Source organism: Heloderma suspectum, chromosome 10, assembly GCF_057233095.1.
Source record: "Heloderma suspectum isolate Gila_16-S chromosome 10, 16-S_ref, whole genome shotgun sequence".
NCBI lineage: Eukaryota > Metazoa > Chordata > Lepidosauria > Squamata > Helodermatidae > Heloderma > Heloderma suspectum.
Genome location: NC_139467.1, coordinates 43,249,972 through 43,266,719, shown reverse-complemented (window position 1 = coordinate 43,266,719; position 16,748 = coordinate 43,249,972). Strand labels below are relative to the sequence as shown.

Sequence of the window (16,748 nt, the reverse complement as noted above, 5' to 3'; positions counted from 1 at the left end):
GGAGAACAAAGAAAACACTCTATGCATGCTCAAGAGTTAATTTAACTCAGCAACAGTCTTATCAGCACAGCTGCCTGCTTATCTTCAGGGATGAGCTACTTTGGTGGATAGGAATTTCCTGCTTAAAATGAGGAAGTTACAATTACCTTCTCAAGGTCAAACACACACTCCCACTCCCATCAGGCACCTTGGTTGGTTGCTTGAACCTATGCAAGAAGCCTAGTCAGGCCTACCTTCACAGTATCTAATGCAATGGTTTGCCATTCCCTGTTTATTTATAACACGATCTCTCCCTTGACCACTGAAATATTCAAATGAAATTTGGTACACATATTCAGAACACAATAATATATTTCAGGTATTACGTTCTGTTCAACCCCCACCACAACCATTTCAAGTGGGAAGAAAAGAGGCAGAATAGATGTGATGTTACATCTGTCTTTACCACCCATTGTGAGAGATCACAAAGAGACTGGGTGTGTACATTTTTGACGCAGCTTTTAGTTTAAAGTTTGGATGCTTGTTCAATCTGCACATTTTTCAAGGTGAGAGGAAAGATGTAAAATACATTGTTGCATGAAGCCTTGAAAACATTGCGCTTTACCAGTTTTATTTTAGAGTTACTGTGAAATTTCAAATGGAGAACTTATTCCTGATGCTAACAGTGGGTGGAACCTTTATAAAATGCTGTGAATCAGGCAGGGTGGAGGCCTGATAGCAAACCTCATCTAGAAGCCCTAATGTAATCCTATGTTTACTCAGAAGTAAGCCCCACTGAATTCAATAGGGCTTGCTCCAAGGTAAGCATGTACAGGATTGCAGCCTACATCGTGTTTCTCCCCTGCCATTCTTGCTTTCTCTGACGGTGTTCCCCCTTTGTTCAACTCCCTGCCAGGCTCTGCAAGCTGAACGGTGACGCCGTCTCCAGGGGGGAGGATCTGGTGAGCGGAGACTACTATGTGGCTGTGGGGCTGGAGAAATACAAAAGCCTGCCCTACTTCGAACTGTTGGTGCCCCCAAAGATGGCGCATCGGCCATTTCGGTAGGCGACGGAGGCCACGCCGGCCCCAGGTTTTCCAGGGCCCTGGGCCAAGATGCCCTCTGTGGGCCCCTCCCTCAGCGAGTCGGCCTCCTCACCACCAGTGCTGCCAGCTGCTCTTGCGCCTCCCCCCACTGCCTTGCTGCCACTTGTTCGCTTGGCAGCCAGAGAGCCCGGGAGCAAGCCCATGGGCAGCAGCCTCCGCTGCTCTTCCTCCGCACCCCCTCCTTCCCTGGGCCAGAGTGAGAGGCAGGGGCACAAGCAGGTTGCAAGGGGTGGGGAGGAGCATGTCCAGGGGTCTCTTGTCCAGGGGGCCTGCTGGGGTCGGGCACCCTGGCCATGTCATCCTGGCCATGTCATCCTGGCCATGCCACCCGTGATGTTGGCCCTGGATTGAGGTCACTGGGGGGCAACTCAGGTGCCGTTGCTTAGACGGCCACCAGTCTGTACACACAACCCCTGGGGAGGGGGCTGGTGTTTAGGCCACGTACATTTACAGCGTACGTCTTGTTCAAAATGCAGCCCCTTAGAATGGTGGTGGGAGGGGAGGGAGAGACCTCGGCTGTGTCTAGTGAATTTCCTGCTTCTATGCTTCCAGGAACCTTCCTAATAACAGAAGAAGGAACTACCATCGTGGGGTAGGTGGACGTTTTGGCTGACTTTCCTAGGGACAGCACCGATGAGAGGCTATGCTTATGAAAGGGGGGCAAAGAGATGCTGCAGCTGAAAGAAGTATATCTCAGTTGCTGATTGTGGGACAGTTTCTCCTGTTAGATTTTTCCAAAAATAGGGTGACTCCACTTCCCTGTGTGATGAAATGGGTAGTATACAGCCATTTCATCCGGAGAGAGAAACTCCAGTCAGGCTGAAATCTCATGCTGCTAGATCTCAGCAAGGAGGCTGCCCCAGATCCCTCACTAATCTTGTTCTCACTGCCATCACCAAGGGAGCGCGGAAGAATGCTGGTTAAATATCCCTGTACAGTCCTCTTCCTCCATTGGAAACTGTGGTGTGTCTCCTTGCACCAGATTTCTCTTCAGGATAACCCTCCGTGTGACTATGTGCCAGAAATCCAAAGTCTTGGGAGTCTTTGAGCTTTTCTAGACAAGGCTTTTATTGTGCGCTAATCATTCCTCATTCACAGTTGTTTAGGGGTGCTTTAGATGTCATTGTCATAGTCCACTATCAAGTTTCACTTCCAGTTTTTAAAAGCAGTTTTTGGGTGGGGGTGGGAGCGTTAATTCAGTGTTTTTTGTGAAAGTGAAACAAAGTGCTAGTCCCTACTAGTGTAATTGCATTATTCCGCTATACCACAGTACCACCTAGAGGTTATATAGTAGAAAGGCAGAAAAGGAAAATAATCCATGTAGAACTCCAATCTTAATTCTGCAATGAAAACAGCGGGTTAAACAGCCTCATCTAGAAAAGCTCTACCTCTAGGATGAAATGGTAACAACTGAGAATGGGTTGGGAAGTGGACACAGTATTTATTAGAAGAGACCAAGGGTGGTTCCAGATAGGCTTTTATTGTGCAGTCCCAGTTGCTTCATTCACAGAATTTTACAGGGAGTCCAGATGCTGCTGTCTTCAATGTGTAGCCCTCCCATGTTTTCCAGTGGCATCTTCCATCTTTTTTCTTAACAGAAAAAAATCCATTAAGGAAGGAAAGACAGAATACTTTTTGATAGTCAGCGCTAGGAGCCCTCTCAAGAAAAATAAAGCGAGCTTCTGTGATTTTGTTTTCATTCAAAAGGGAATAAACTTTTACTACGTTCATGCATATACTAAAACTACAAAGCAAACATGAAAAGTTTGTATTTCATAAGCCCATGAGCAAAAATGCACAACCAGATTTTGGGTCGGTGCTCCATTCGCCCTGTGCCATATATGCTTCAAAGAAATAGATCCTTTACCTTAGAGCTGCAGTTAGTTCCATTCTCTTTTTATGGCATCCCTTGGTGCAAGCTATTTAACCAGCAGCCACCATCTTATCTGGTTGCCTTCAATGGGTCTCAGGAGGTGATATGCTAGAAAGCCCAAAGCAGCTTCCAGTCGGGCAGCTCCTAGTATCAATCCATCATTCAGGGTGCAATCCTATGCATGTTTAGACAGACATAAGTCCTACAACTCCCAGCATGACCCAGCCAGTTATGCTCTAGGACTTATGTCTGTCTAAACATGCATAGGATTGCACCCTCATAGGATTATAAAAGGGTACCCGGTGCAAAGCTTGGAGTGAATGCTTGCTGAGTTGTGATAGGTTTACCTGCCTGATCAACACTGCTCCCCATGTCAGAATCCCACCTCTTTAAAAATAAGTAAAACAAAAAACAGAATGAAGCACTGCTCTTCCCCCCCCCCCCCGCAAAGAAATCAGCCTCTGGGTCTTCCACGTTATCTGTTTCAGGCATTTATGTAGGCCACCAAATAAGAATGTTCTATGGGCATCTCACAAACATAAAATCTATAATAATAAAGAATGTCTGTCTGTCTCTCTCTGTCAGCAACATAGCTCCAGGACCGTAAAACCTAGACAGCTGAAACTTGGCATGCATATCAAGGGGACCCTAGGAGTGTGCACCTTGGAGTTAATTTGTTTTTACGATGCATTGATTTGTTTAAATTAATGTAAACGTTTCCCTGTTGCTGAAGCCTGAACTACTATCTTCAGTCACTAGATGGCAGACTTCCCTATGTACACTTCCCCGCATAGCTTTGCAGTCAATACAGTCTGAAGAAGGGGGAGGGGGGGAAGTCGGAGGGACAGTGTTGTACAGCTTCCCCCACCCCTGTGCTGTGGGGCAGCCCCCCTTCAGGGGAATGGACTGGACAGAGCCCTCCCTCAGGGAGCCATAGGGGCACACCATGCCTAACCCCCGTCAGGATTATAGCCCTAAATGCTGTATAGAACTTGCTTTGTTGTTAAGATGGGGTAGTCTATGGCTAAATGATCAATCAGTTCAATGAATTCACTGCCTTAATTCACATGTCACCTTACCATTCCCAGTTTGGCACGCTCCACCTGGCTTCCCAAGAAGGAGCCAGCGACTCTGCACTCCTTGAACCACCACAACAGGTAGAGGTAATGGGGAGTTCTGGGGCTCAAGGCTGCAAACTGGGGGCAGATATTAAAACTTCTCTTTCAGGGCCTAATAATGTTTCGTGTTGTTGAATGTGGGGGTTCTGTAATCAAACAACCATAACAATAGATTTTCTATGATTGCAAATTACTTTTGGAGACCTTTTAGGTTTGTGCAACATTTTAAATACATCTTTGATGTGTTTCTTAAATGTTTTTGGTTCAGATATATAGGTATGTATATATGTATTTATTTCCTCCATTATAAAACACTTTTCCTGAACGGTGGATCTTGATGTCCTCTTTGGGAATTAAATGGCGCTTTACTGTGTCCACCTATAACCACGTGTGTGTGAGTGTGGATTATTTAAGATTACCATCTTTGAAAGGGAGAAATCACCACGAGGTGACCCTTCCATGGAATCATAGAGTGGGAGGGGTCTTTGTGGGCCATTTCGTCCATCCCCCTGCTCTGTACAAGAAATCCAGAGCTAGATGCAGTGGAAGCTGGCAGCTTTGCACCTTGGAGAGCTCCTTTAGAGTTCTGACTGGTTCTGACTGAAACCCGGAGTGGATTCACTGCCCCACTGACATCGGGGCCACCAGCCTCCACTGGCTAGATGACTGTCCAGCCTCTTCTCGAAGACCTCCAGTGAGGGAGAGCCTCTTCTATGCAAGAGCCCTTTGGAGATTTGAGGAGTGCTCTCATGTTCCCCCTCAGTCTTCTCATCTCCAGGCTAAAGATAGCATATACCTGAACAGTTTCATTGCTCTCCATTGAAACTGTTCAAATCTGTCTACATCCTTCTTAATGTGCAGTGCCCAGAATAGTACCTCCGATGTGGTCTGACTAGTGTGGAATACAATGGAACTATTCCTTCTAGTGACTTTGGCTGCTTCCAGATGTGGCTTTTATGATGCCATTGCCCTGCCTCATTCACAGAGGTTTCCCAGGAGTTCAGTCTTTCAGTTGTAACCCTCCCGTGTTTTCCCACCACTTCTTCTTTTTCTTTACTGCAGAAAATCTGTTAAGAAAAAAAAAAAGATGGAATAGCTGCACAAGGGCCTTCTAGTTGCTAGTGCTATGAGCCTTCCATCTGGAAGCATGCTTAGAAACTATGGTGATATTAATGCACCCTAAAATTGTGTTAGCCTTTTTTGCAGCTGCGTTGTACTGTTGATTCATGTTCAGCTTGCGATAAACTAAAATCCTGAGATCCCTTTAACGTACACTGCTGCCATCCTATACCTGCATTTGACTCCTCACCCCCTCCCCACAAGTGTGAACTTTGCATTTGTCTCTGTTGAATTTTATTTTGATCATTTCCACCAAGTTTTCCATCCTTGCAAGGTCATGCTGAATTTTTTTGGAAACTGGGCTGAAGTTACAGGAGGCAAGATGTTGTTTTAATTTGGCTGTTCCCCGAGGACATGAATGTTATGGAGTGGAAAAGGGCATTGTGGGGTGAATCTTCCACCTTAACACCTTATGGAAACAGCTCTGTTTCTCCCTCAAACCCTAGGAGGGCTGGTGTGTTATTTTTGCCCATCTTCTTCATGAAAAGAGCCTAGTTGTGAGCCAGGAGCAAACGGACATCAGCTGTGGCAACTTGTGTGATTGTGAAGGAATTCCAGAGTGATGATGAAACTGGTCCAAACTTGTATCTGAATTGGCCCTTATGCATTCTTCTTGAATGGAATTTCCAGCTGAATCTTCGGAGGGTGCAGTCCACAGGAATTGTACAGAAAGAAAACATCCCAAATTCTTCTGTGGTGGACAAACCAACCAGGAAATACCGACACAAAGATGAGAAGACATCCATCTTTCATGCCAAGCAAGTCCAGGCTGGGCACATTAACCGCAACTCTCACCAGATGTCTGATCAAGGTAAAAGATAAAGGGTTGCTAAGAATTCCTAGGAACTATGTAAAGTACAGCTGCACTAGAGGATGTAATACGCGGTTGGTGCTGGTGATCTGGGTGGACCTTGGGAAGTCTTATGGTGAACAAGCTTGACCTGTTCTAACCCATCTCCATCAGCAAGTATCCCACAGGTGAGTCTCTTCAGACTTGACTTTTGCAAGGAAGTTGGAAGAGTGGGTTTTAGCAGTAGCAGCTTGAATTCTTGCTCCTGTCATTTAAATCAAGCTGTCTTGGGTAGCTACAATCATCAACACGTAAGAACCACCTTGCTGGATTGGATGAGATTCAGCTACATTGTGTTTCCAAAATAACCAGCTAGGTGACCCTGGAAAGCTCACAGGCAGTACATGAAGACCACCCTTTGATGTCTTGACAGTCAAGAGATATACTACCTCTAGACATGGAGGTTCCATTGGGACCTCTCTTCCATGAATTTGCCCTAACATGTTAAACAGCTGTCTTATGCTAGCTTGTGACCTTAACCACATTGTGGGGTTGTGAATTCCATCATTATGTGAGATCAAATTATCTATACTCAAGAAACTTTCCAAAATAAGACTTAGTACTCAGTAGAAACTCTTTGTTGAAATGGAATGATGCTTCTTATTTTAAGGATTAAAGTCCCTGTTTTCTGCTCTCTCCGCACCTGCCCCCCCATCCCAGATGTGTAGACTTTCAGGCATGGCTGCATCCCCAGCGGCTCTGTCTGACTGGGACAACCCCATTTTCCCTAGCCACAGTGCTCTGGAATGCACAAGAATGCTCACTCCAAACGTTTTATTTTTCTTCAGAAGACGGAAGTGTATATAAAACAAAAGATGCAAGGGAAGAAATGGCGGATGCCCAGGAAATAGGGGAAGATGAAGACACACAGGTGGAATTTCCTATAGACCAGGTATGAGGACCTCTCTCAAGTGAAAATCTTTGGGCCTAATTTTGTAAATAGGTGCTCTTTCACCACAAACAATTCCAGTGGGTGTTTGAAAGTATCCTCAAAGAAACGTTGGCTGGAGGACTTTACTCTCAAAATGTGTCTGGAAGTTCTTGTTTGGTTTTTATATCAACCCTGGGTTTCAGCTGATCACGTCTTGGTTTGTTGCCTTCTTGCTATGGGCTCTCTTGCCACTAAACTATTGCCATATGCTCCCCGCGATCAATGGACTTCAGGCCAAAGACTTGTTTCATTGGGGTGTGCCCTAGAAAGAGCCTCAGCCTGGAAATACTCCGGAGATGGTTGGCCTGTCTTGCTCTGAATCTAACACTTTGACTGGGAGGGGCTATTGCTTAGGGACAGGGCCCAGGCTCTGCATCCTTGTAACTGGGTCTTCGTCAGCAGGGCTGTGACCGGAGAGACACTGCCCATCGGACAATATTGGCTTCATTTAGTGCGATGCCACTCCCTTTATTGAAAGCATTCGTAGAGCACCTTTCCCAAACAAGCCGCCTTTCTTTAGGCTTTACATTTAATAGCAACCACTAAAAAGCAGCTCAAAAGCAGCTGGCCTTGTGGCTAACTTACAGTGCAATCCTGTACACATCTCCTCAAAAGTAAGCCCCATTAAGTTCAATGAGACACCCAGGAAAGTGTGTTGCAGTCTTCAGCTGTTACTGACCTCTTTTCTGTTTGCCTGCAACAAGAAAACACTAATCCAGTTGTGTGTGACGTAGAGTGGTTGTCCTGACACATTTCAGTTCCCCCCTTTTTTCTCCCAGAAAACTGCAGAGACTGTGGAAGAGGAAGTTATGCCCAAAACTAAACTATCGCCACGCACGAAGGTAATTAACCTTGTCAGTGAAGCATTTATATTGTGTGCAGTATCAATAACAACCTATGCATGATTTAAGGCCAAATCAACTTAAATAAGGTGCGATTAATTCACTTCAGCACAAAGGAATTTATTCTAGCACCCAGTTTCTTTTTCTAAGATAGAACAACCTTCTGCTTCAGCAATTGTATCCCAGGGGCTGTCTTCATGAGCAATTTAGTGTGAAGTTAGAGCAGTCTGAATTCCTTCATGACCGATGACGTTGCTTCCGCCTTGAAGAGCCGTTTTCTGAAATTCCTTTTACTCCAACTCCCCCCCCAAAAGCAGCTCCCTAGTGGTTACCACAGTGCGCTATTCCCCCCCCCCACATTAAATCCTGGGCGTGCCTCTGTGACCTGGCAGTGACGTGGTCAAGGGGGTGGGATGCCCCATCCCCACTTTTCCCCCCAATGGACGTGGTTTTTCCCATTGAGAAAATCCCCAGGAGTGCAGCAGCGACCCCTCCCCCCTTCTACGCATGTTTACTCAGAATAAATCTCACTCCCCTGCAGTGAAAGGGCTAAAGGTGAACTTTAGTGATTCCCCCTAAAGTGCTCTTTTGCTTCTCCCAGTGCTACTGCGATGCTGTGTGCTTCTTTGATGTTCTGTAGTTTCTCTCTGCTTTATCGAAGTAATGATCTTTCAGCTTCTCAGTGCGAGCAGGGAGGGGAAGGGGGGGCAGTTGGAAGCAATAACTCTGGGGCAGAGTGCTGGAATGGGGCAAAATTGAGGAGCTGAGCTGCTCTCAGTGGGAGCCTTCAGATGCTGCACTCAAGAACTGGGGATTTTGGCTTCTTCGTGGAAATCTGCACACATGGGGAAAATTAGTTGCTCTCCGTGCATAATAATGTAGTAGCAAGGGAGACCCTGGACAGGGGCAGGAGACAAGCCTCTCTTATTGACTTGAGCAGCCCCTGCCAGTTTGATAACATTCAGTTCTACTCCCCCCACCCCACTTCACCCAGAAGTATGTTCCTTTCAAGTGCTGTTTGACCCCTGAAAACGATTTTAAAGGTCCAGGACACTCAGCTTATCTTGCTTTGTTTGTCCCTGGTGGATCAAAGCTGATTCCTTGAAAATCTGGTAATACTCCATTGAGCTTCTCATTCTTTTGTTGAGAAGATCCCCCCCGGCCCCCGTTCAGCCTTCCCCCCAAAGCTCCCTGAATGCTTATTCAAATGTTTTTGGAGCCAACTCAACCCTTGCGTTTCCTTCTCTTTTTTCAATTCTGTATACAACAAAAAGGTTGCTAACATTGGCAAGATCCAGAAGGTGTGCCCCGTCCGGTATTCTGCTGGTGACTCTGGGGAGGAAGTGACACAAAACCCCCGTTTCCATCCAGCTTGAAGAAACTGTTGCATCTGAGAAATGACTATGGAAATGCTTTTCCTGCAGGGGTGGTGTTGGGGGTGCAGTTGTGCAATCTTTGTCTAGAGCCCTTATGGATGTTCTTAAAATAAATGTGTAAAACTGGAATGCTCTGCTGTGAAATGCTTACTTGATGGCCATAGAATTGGTTTCTGGTGGGAGCTTAGAGGGACTGTGGGGTGACCACTGCTGCCTACAGATTTAATCATAAAAAGCACATGCACAAATATAGTAACAGGTGAACAAGACAACTAACACTAACAGCAATCTCAGTTCTTTGAGTGCTGGATAGGCCTTATGGAGTCCAACACCATCCATGCACATGAAGGAAGTAGCAGCAGGAGAACCAAAAGGTGGCTCCAAGGTCACTGGGGCAGTGAACCTTGCAGAACCCCTTGGAGAGCCCCTTTAGAGTTCCGACTGGTTCTGACTGAAAACCGGAGCAGATTCACCACCCCACTGATATTGGAGTGACCAGCCTCCACTGAGAAAACTCTAACCCGGGGGCAGGAGGGAGGGAAGTGACCCCCAAAAGAGCCCAGTGAAAACTGAGCATACTTACTGGCTACAGAATGGGACTGGGGAACAGAAACCAGGTGGGAGGGGCAGAGCTTGGCCCTGAGCACTCCACCTGACAAGGTTTTTGTTGCAGGTCCCACCAGTTGTGTTCAGCTAATTACTTGTTCAGAACTTCAACATGGACAGAGGAGTTTCCACGCAAAGCTGTCCTCTCATGAAATTCCACAAATATAGTCATCATCAAGTTCAAGCTTGGCCCGCTGCCATCTGTCCTTTCCAGGGTTCTTTTGAGGTGCTGGAGCTCAGGATCGCCTGGAAGCCATGCCCTCAAATTCCAGATGGCTGCGAGTGGGGCTGCACAATGGTGGGAGAAAGGCACTCTGCACACCCTCAGATGCATTAATTTAAGTCCATTTATACCCCCCTTTTCAGATAAAATCTTTCTAAGGTGGCACGAGAGTCAGCGCACTTGTTCCCTCCCTCACAGCCCTGACAACCCATGGTTTAAACAAACCATGGGTTGTCATTAAGAGTGAAACGGGCCAGACAGATTTATTCAAAGAAAGCCTTGCGGAACAAGCAGGCCTCTCAGATTTCCATTGATAGGAATTCCACAATCATGGAGCCACCCTGGAGAGGCTTAGCCCTGCTACCCACTAATCTGATGATGGGCCAGCTTTGAAGCGGATTGTAGGGCCTGGTAGATACAGAATGGCCATAGGTCTTCTGGATAAGCCAGTCCTAGGCTGTTCAGGACTGCTAGCTGAGCCTTCCTACTGGAAGGAAGTGCTCTCTTATTCTTTCATCTTTCCTCTCCATTGCCAAGCCCCACAGCTTCTCTTTCTTCAGGGTGCGTGTATGCTAGCACTTGCTCCTGCACATAATTTGTTTGGATTTTGTGTTTGGATGTGTCCGGCAGCAAATGACTCTTTGGAGCATTTTGAACTCCTCCTGCACTAGTTAAAAATGCCCCTGATCTCGCTGCTAGTGCGAGGGCACCCTCACAAACCCCGAGGGTTCGGCTGCTGACTGACTGGCAGGAACATCCCAGTACAAGTGCGGGGCCTTCTGCAAACCAAGTCTGAACGAGGCCCCTGGATGCGTGGAACACCACACTTTCTGGTCAGCCCTTGACAGTGCTACGCGAGCATGGAGTCCAGCAGGCCCCTGCACAACATGCCACGGGTCTTGAGAGTTGAGCCAGCATTCGTGAAGATCGCTGTTGCCTTCTGCACACTTGCGCTTTCTCTTCTGAGATGCTTTTCATGGTTTCTCGTGCCCTGACCCAGCTATGCAGAGAGCAACACCCAAGGCTGTCAGCAGCATTCCCAGTGCAGCCCCTAGAAAAAAAAGAACAAGCAGGGAATAAGCCCAAACCCAGAAAGTGCTCCTAGTTGCCATTAACTTCAACAGGATTTGCTCATGGAAGAGAGGAACAGATAATATTCTCTGATGAGCAACTTCTTTTTGTCCTCTCTGGAGAAATACAGTGCAGCAGCGGACACCGCCGGAGATGCCCATGCTTGCACTGGATCAGGAAATGAGAGACCTACTTGTACCGCCAATGTCTTCTCCAAGAACCTTCCCTGTTGCTAATGTGAACATCAGAGCCAAAGAGTTGCAAAGAGGCACAGCCAAGGTCAGGTCTGAAAAAGAAGGTTGGATTGTCTGAATCAAAACTGATGGAGGACTCTGCAACAAAAATACTACCAATCCAACTTGTGTAAGTGAGACACGCAACTCTATGCATGCAGGAGAATGAGGTGGTAAATTTTCATGCGGCAGAGTGGACTGCACCACCTCAGACTGCAGGTGGAGGATGTCAATTTGGAAAGCCCCTCTGTGTTTAAAAAAACGCAACCTCTGAGTCACCCCTCCCCCGCCGCAGCAATATCAAAAAACCCCAAGCACATTAAGCGGGGAGGCTCTAGCCAAGCTCACTTCTCCGCTCAGCCAGTCCACCCAATGCAGGGGATTCTGAGCTCTCTGCATCTCCTCCCCAAATCCCACTTACATCCTCCAGAAACAGTAATTGAAGACTAACCTGCAGATGCTAAAGTAAGATAGTAGACAAATGAGCCACACTGGTTGAGCACAAATGGCACCACGTACTAGAAGGGGGGAAAAAAGAGAGCAGAGGACAGCATAGTCAGACCTCCAGGTTCATTGGGCTAAGGCAGATTTTGGATTTCTTGGTGCAATGAGATCCTGAAATGTCTGTAACAACTATTGGCCAGGTGCCTGTTAGACAATTGTAATGCATTGTGCATGGGGCTGTCCTTGTCCAAAAGATGCAACTGGTTCAAAATCCAGTGGCCAAGATTGAACTGGGATGGGTCACTGGCAATCTATCGTATCAGGTTTGAAGGACCTTCACTGGCTGCTAGTTTGCTTCTGAGCCCAATTCATGCTGCTGGTCTCAACTTTTAAAGCCCCCGTGGCTTGGGATCTAGGTACATTAAGGATCACCAACTCCTGTATTAATCCGTTCAAGGGACAAGATCTTCCCCAGAGGCCCTCCTTAGAGTGCCCTGACCCTCAGAGATCAGGAAGAAGGCAACAAGAGGGAGAGGCCTTTTTTCATCTGTGGCTCCTCAGCTATGCAATAAAGAGGCCAGCCCAGAGACTACTTCACTATCTTTTAGGCATTCGATTAAAACGTTTTTAATTTCTCAAGCATTTTAAGATTTCGTGTTTTAGATAATGGGTTACTGGTACATTTTCCCACTGCGATTCGACGCTTGCACTGATCCAGAGCTTTGAATCTTACTGTGTTATTTTATTATTTGTGCTTACTGTAATTATATTGTTTTAAATATACTGAAAATCTGAGCCTGGGGTATTTAAATACTCTAAATAAATAATACACTTCTGGGCAAGGTGTATGTGTGTGCAGTAGCTGGGCAGGTTCAGGATTTCTTGATGAAACTAATTATCTGGGCCCACTTCCCTCTGGCTTCCAACCCAGGTTTAAGACAAACCGTCTTGATCACCATACTAGATGAGCTACACTAAGCCACGGGAGTGCGATTCTGTTGGTTCTCCTGGACCTCTCATCAGCTTTTAGTGCCATTGACTTCTGGATCATTTTTCTGGGATGGGAATTGGTATCATACTTCTGCCTGGCTGACTGTGGTGCTGGGGGACTGCTGTTTTACTCCAGGTGCTTCTCAGTTGTGGCATTTCAAATGCAGAATGCCCCGCCTCTTTCCTGATTGAAAAGTTGCTATTTATTTAAGCTGTTAATGGAGCCCACTGTCTTTTAGGTTCTTTCTTACTCTGTTGCATGCAGCTTAAGTTTTTTAATGTACACAGCTGCTGATGTTCTGTTTTTATGGTTTTATTGTACTGCCGCTTTTGTTCTTTTTACTTCATTTTCTGTATGGATTTTTAAATGTCACTATAAGCCATCATGCCTTGGGGACTAAGACTGAGAGAAGGAATTCAAATAAATTATGAGGAATTGGGCAAGCCTTGATCTAAATATAGGCTAGGTAAGTCCCCACTGAATCATGCCTTGGGCCCCATACAGTTTAATCCATGTTGGGATTGATTCTTCTCTGGGAGCCCCCACCAAAGGAAGGGAGGCGGGTGGCTACCAGGAAGAGGGCCTTTCCTGCTGTGGCACCCTGGCTGTGGAATGAGCTCCCTAGAGAGGTTTGCCTGGCACCTACGCTGTACTCCTTTCAGCACCAGGTGAAGACCTTTATATTTTCCCAGCATTTTAGCACTCTAGTCTTTTAGCTCTGCTGTTTTAAATCTGTATCTTAAATCTCTGCATTGCTGCTAGGTTTTATTCTGGTTGAACTGTTATATTGTGCTTTTAAGCCTTCATATTGTATATTGTTTTATGCTGCGCTTTGTGGTGTTAATTTTTGTGAACCACCCAGAGAACTTCGGCTATTGGGCGGTAAAGAAATGAAATAAGTTCTATACAACATATACTGTCACCATACTGACAGAGGCAAGCACAACATCCTCTCTAGGGATGACACAGGTACCCGATTCAGTCCAGGAATCTGGCAGACCTGCTCCTGCCCGCACCCCCAAGCCCTGCTTGCCAAGCCCCTGCCCGTGCTCAGTGAATGGCCTGCGCTCACCCCAGCAGCCTTGTCGATCACAAAAATGCGCATATTTGCACACACGTGAAAATGTGCACTTTTGCAAATGCGCATATTTGCATATAGACGAAAATGTGCATTTTCGGCACACACTGTGTGCCTTTGCAAAAATTCATATTTTGCACATGAGAATATGCGCATTCACAAAAGTGCGCCTTTTCGTGTATATAAAAACATGCACATTTTTGCGATTGCCTTTTTTTTTAATGGCAACCGCGGAGCTCAATAAAGCTGCTGGAGTGAGTGCGGGCTGCTCGCTGAGCGTGGGAGGGGCTCGAGCACAGTCCAGGGACTGGCGAGCAGGGGCAGGGGCTGGGCAGATGTCTGGAGAACCCGGATGGGGGCGAATTCACACATCCCTAACCCTCTCTCATTTCCAGCTACCACGGATTTTCCCTGAAATTATCCCCAAGGCAGAGAGCACTCCAACCTCTTGGCTTTCCAAATGTCCTTCTAGCTGGAAACACAGTAGTCATTACTCCCCCATCCAGAAATAAGGGGACAACCACCATATTCTGAGCTGCAGCAAACACAAACAGAAGCTCAGGAGAAGGTCGGAGCCAGAGGAATGCACTGTCCGCTAGAAAAACTCCTAGATAACCACAACTCTATAGGGGCTCCAGTCTGGTTGGGGCCATACTCTGTGTCTTACTTAGCAGTGATTAATCCAGCCCTGATGAAAGGAAGCATTGCAGAAGGATGTCAACACAGGTTCCCTAATATCAAGTCCAAAATAGAAGGAATTGAACAGGAGTTTTAGGGAAAACATCCAAGTCAGATTTAAGCCTCAACATGCTTACTTGGAAGAAAGTCCCGCTGAGTACAATGGAATTCATTCCAAAGAAAAGATATGCATTTGACTGCAGGCTTGGACAATCTTCAAGGTGGCATCTGGAAGAAGCTACCCTAGAGGTTTGGGGAAAGTGTCAAATACCTTGTAATTGAGACAAAGGAATTTCATTTCTGCCAGCAGCTGCAGGGTCTGGCTCTTTCTCTTCACTTGCTCTAGCCCCTCAGTTCCCCTTTTCAGAAATGGATTGGTTCCTCCCCAAAGAACTGCCACCAAGACCAAAGCAGCAACTTCACCTGTAACAACACAACCCTCAAATCACCCCAGCCCAGGAATTGTTCTGAAGATTTTTTTCGAAATAGCTGTTGGGGGACTGTGAAAGATGAAGGTTAAAGAATGGTTATGGTCAACTTTCCCCATCTTGTTAACACATGATTAGTGAAATGGGGATTATAGCCACTATTAGGTAGGCTGCACACCTCCGCACACTTGCTTAAGAGTGAGTCCCATTGAACTCAATGGGGGTTACTTATGCCTAAAACTGGGCAGTCAGAGATTAGGAGTACAAAACCAGGGTGGGTGGGTGGGTAGATACTCTGCATTAATGAACCCAGGATTACACTGCACAATCTCGTAAGCAGTGTCCTAAAGCTACACACAAGGCCGGTTCTTACATGGATACACAACCCTTGATCTCTCTCTCATTTGCTTACTTTGCACTCAGTGCCCGGAAGCTGAACATGTGGAACAGGTTCCATTGAAGAACATTGTGTTCGAAAGCACGTGAGGAGAAATTAAAGCTCTGGCTGCATGACAGCCCATTCACACATACAAGTAATCACATGAGGAACGTGTACGTGTGACCATAAAGAGGTGTCTTAGGTGCAGATCAGTAGCAGAGCACCTGCTTTGCACGGAGAACGTCCCAGGCTCAGTGCCCGGCATCTCCAGGGAGGGCTGACAAAGATCTGTGTCTGAAACCTCGGAGACCCATTGCCAGTCAGAGTAGATGGTGCCGAGAGAGATGGTCCACCTCTGTACGAAGTAGGGCTGGGCTCTTACTGTATCTTCAGCGGAAGCACCGCAGAGCACCTGCTTTGTGTGCAAAAGGTCCCAGCTTCGGTCTGCAGCATCTCCAGTAGGGAGCTCTGCCGGAACCCCTGGAGAGCCGCTGCTGCCTGTCGGCGCAGCCGCTCCTGAGCGGGGTGGGCCAAGGCCTGACTCGGGGGAGGCGGCTTCCCAAGCGGCGGGTCATAGAGTCACAGAACAGTAGGGCTGGCAGGGGCCCGCAAGGCCATCGAGTCCACCCCCCTGCTCAGTGCAGGAACCCAGGTCAGAGCATCCCCGGCGGGTGGCCGTCCAGCCTCGTCTTGAAGGCCTCCAGCGTGGGGGAGCCCACCGCCTCCGCAGGGAATTGGCTCCATTGTCCCCCGCCCTTGGCGGCATGCGGGGTGGGCTGGGCCCGCCCCCGCTTCTGGGCGGCCCCGGAGCTCGGCTCCTCCGGGCCGCCCGGGTAACTCGGCACCCGCGCCGGGTTATGCTACGCAACCATGGGGGCGCCCGGGGCGGCGAAGGCGCCCGCTGCGCGAACGAGCCGAGCAAGGCGCGGCGCGGCGCGGCCGGGCTTGCGCGGCAGCCACGCCCGCCGGCGCGAGGGCCCGGCTCCCAGGCCGACGTGCCCGGGAGGCCTCGCCGCCCGTATCTCCGGAGCGCCGGAAGCCCCTCTCACCCAGCGCCGCCACGGCGGCCGGCCGGCCCGGCCTCCGAGTTCGGGAGCACGGCCGGGCTCGCGGCCACGCCGCCCTCCCCGGCCTCCGCGCCTGGCCGGGAGCGGCACCCAGGCGGGGCCGCGCAGGGCGGGCTGAGCTAATCCGTCCTGCCCCTACGCGCCCGACGGGGCTCCGACACCGGCGTCGTCCCCGCCGTCCCGGCCTCCGTGGGGTGGCGCCGGCCGGACGCGCGCGGAGGGGAGGAAGAGGCGGCCTCGCCGGCCCGACGGGCGCTTCCGGCCTGACTGAGCGGCGTTCCCGCTCGAGCGAGAGGAACTTAAACCCTGGAGATGATGAGCTGCTAGGACAGAGGCGGCCGCTTGCGGCGCTCCAG

The 16,748-nt window shown here is 48.3% G+C and overlaps 2 protein-coding genes across 2 annotated transcripts in view; one reads left to right on the top strand and one right to left on the bottom strand.

Annotated features, from left to right (window-relative positions):
* Positions 1-9,321, top strand: part of DCDC2B (doublecortin domain containing 2B) — a 23,282-nt gene extending 13,961 nt beyond the window's left edge. The window contains exons 5-11 of the mRNA XM_084816078.1: positions 896-1,042; positions 1,638-1,677; positions 4,047-4,115; positions 5,826-6,006; positions 6,834-6,937; positions 7,756-7,818; positions 9,093-9,321. Of these exons, the coding sequence (XP_084672204.1) occupies positions 896-1,042; positions 1,638-1,677; positions 4,047-4,115; positions 5,826-6,006; positions 6,834-6,937; positions 7,756-7,818; positions 9,093-9,194 (706 nt within the window). The 3' untranslated portion in view covers positions 9,195-9,321. The remainder of the gene's footprint in view (positions 1-895; positions 1,043-1,637; positions 1,678-4,046; positions 4,116-5,825; positions 6,007-6,833; positions 6,938-7,755; positions 7,819-9,092) is intronic.
* TMEM234 (transmembrane protein 234) lies at positions 7,430-16,720 on the bottom strand (the record flags this gene model as incomplete). The annotated part of the gene is made up of 5 exons (XM_084816365.1): positions 7,430-11,074; positions 11,288-11,380; positions 11,779-11,845; positions 14,790-14,941; positions 16,375-16,720. Coding segments are annotated over 5 exons (735 nt in total), but the record flags the coding sequence as incomplete, so codon positions are not given.
* Positions 16,721-16,748: the final 28 nt, after the last annotated feature.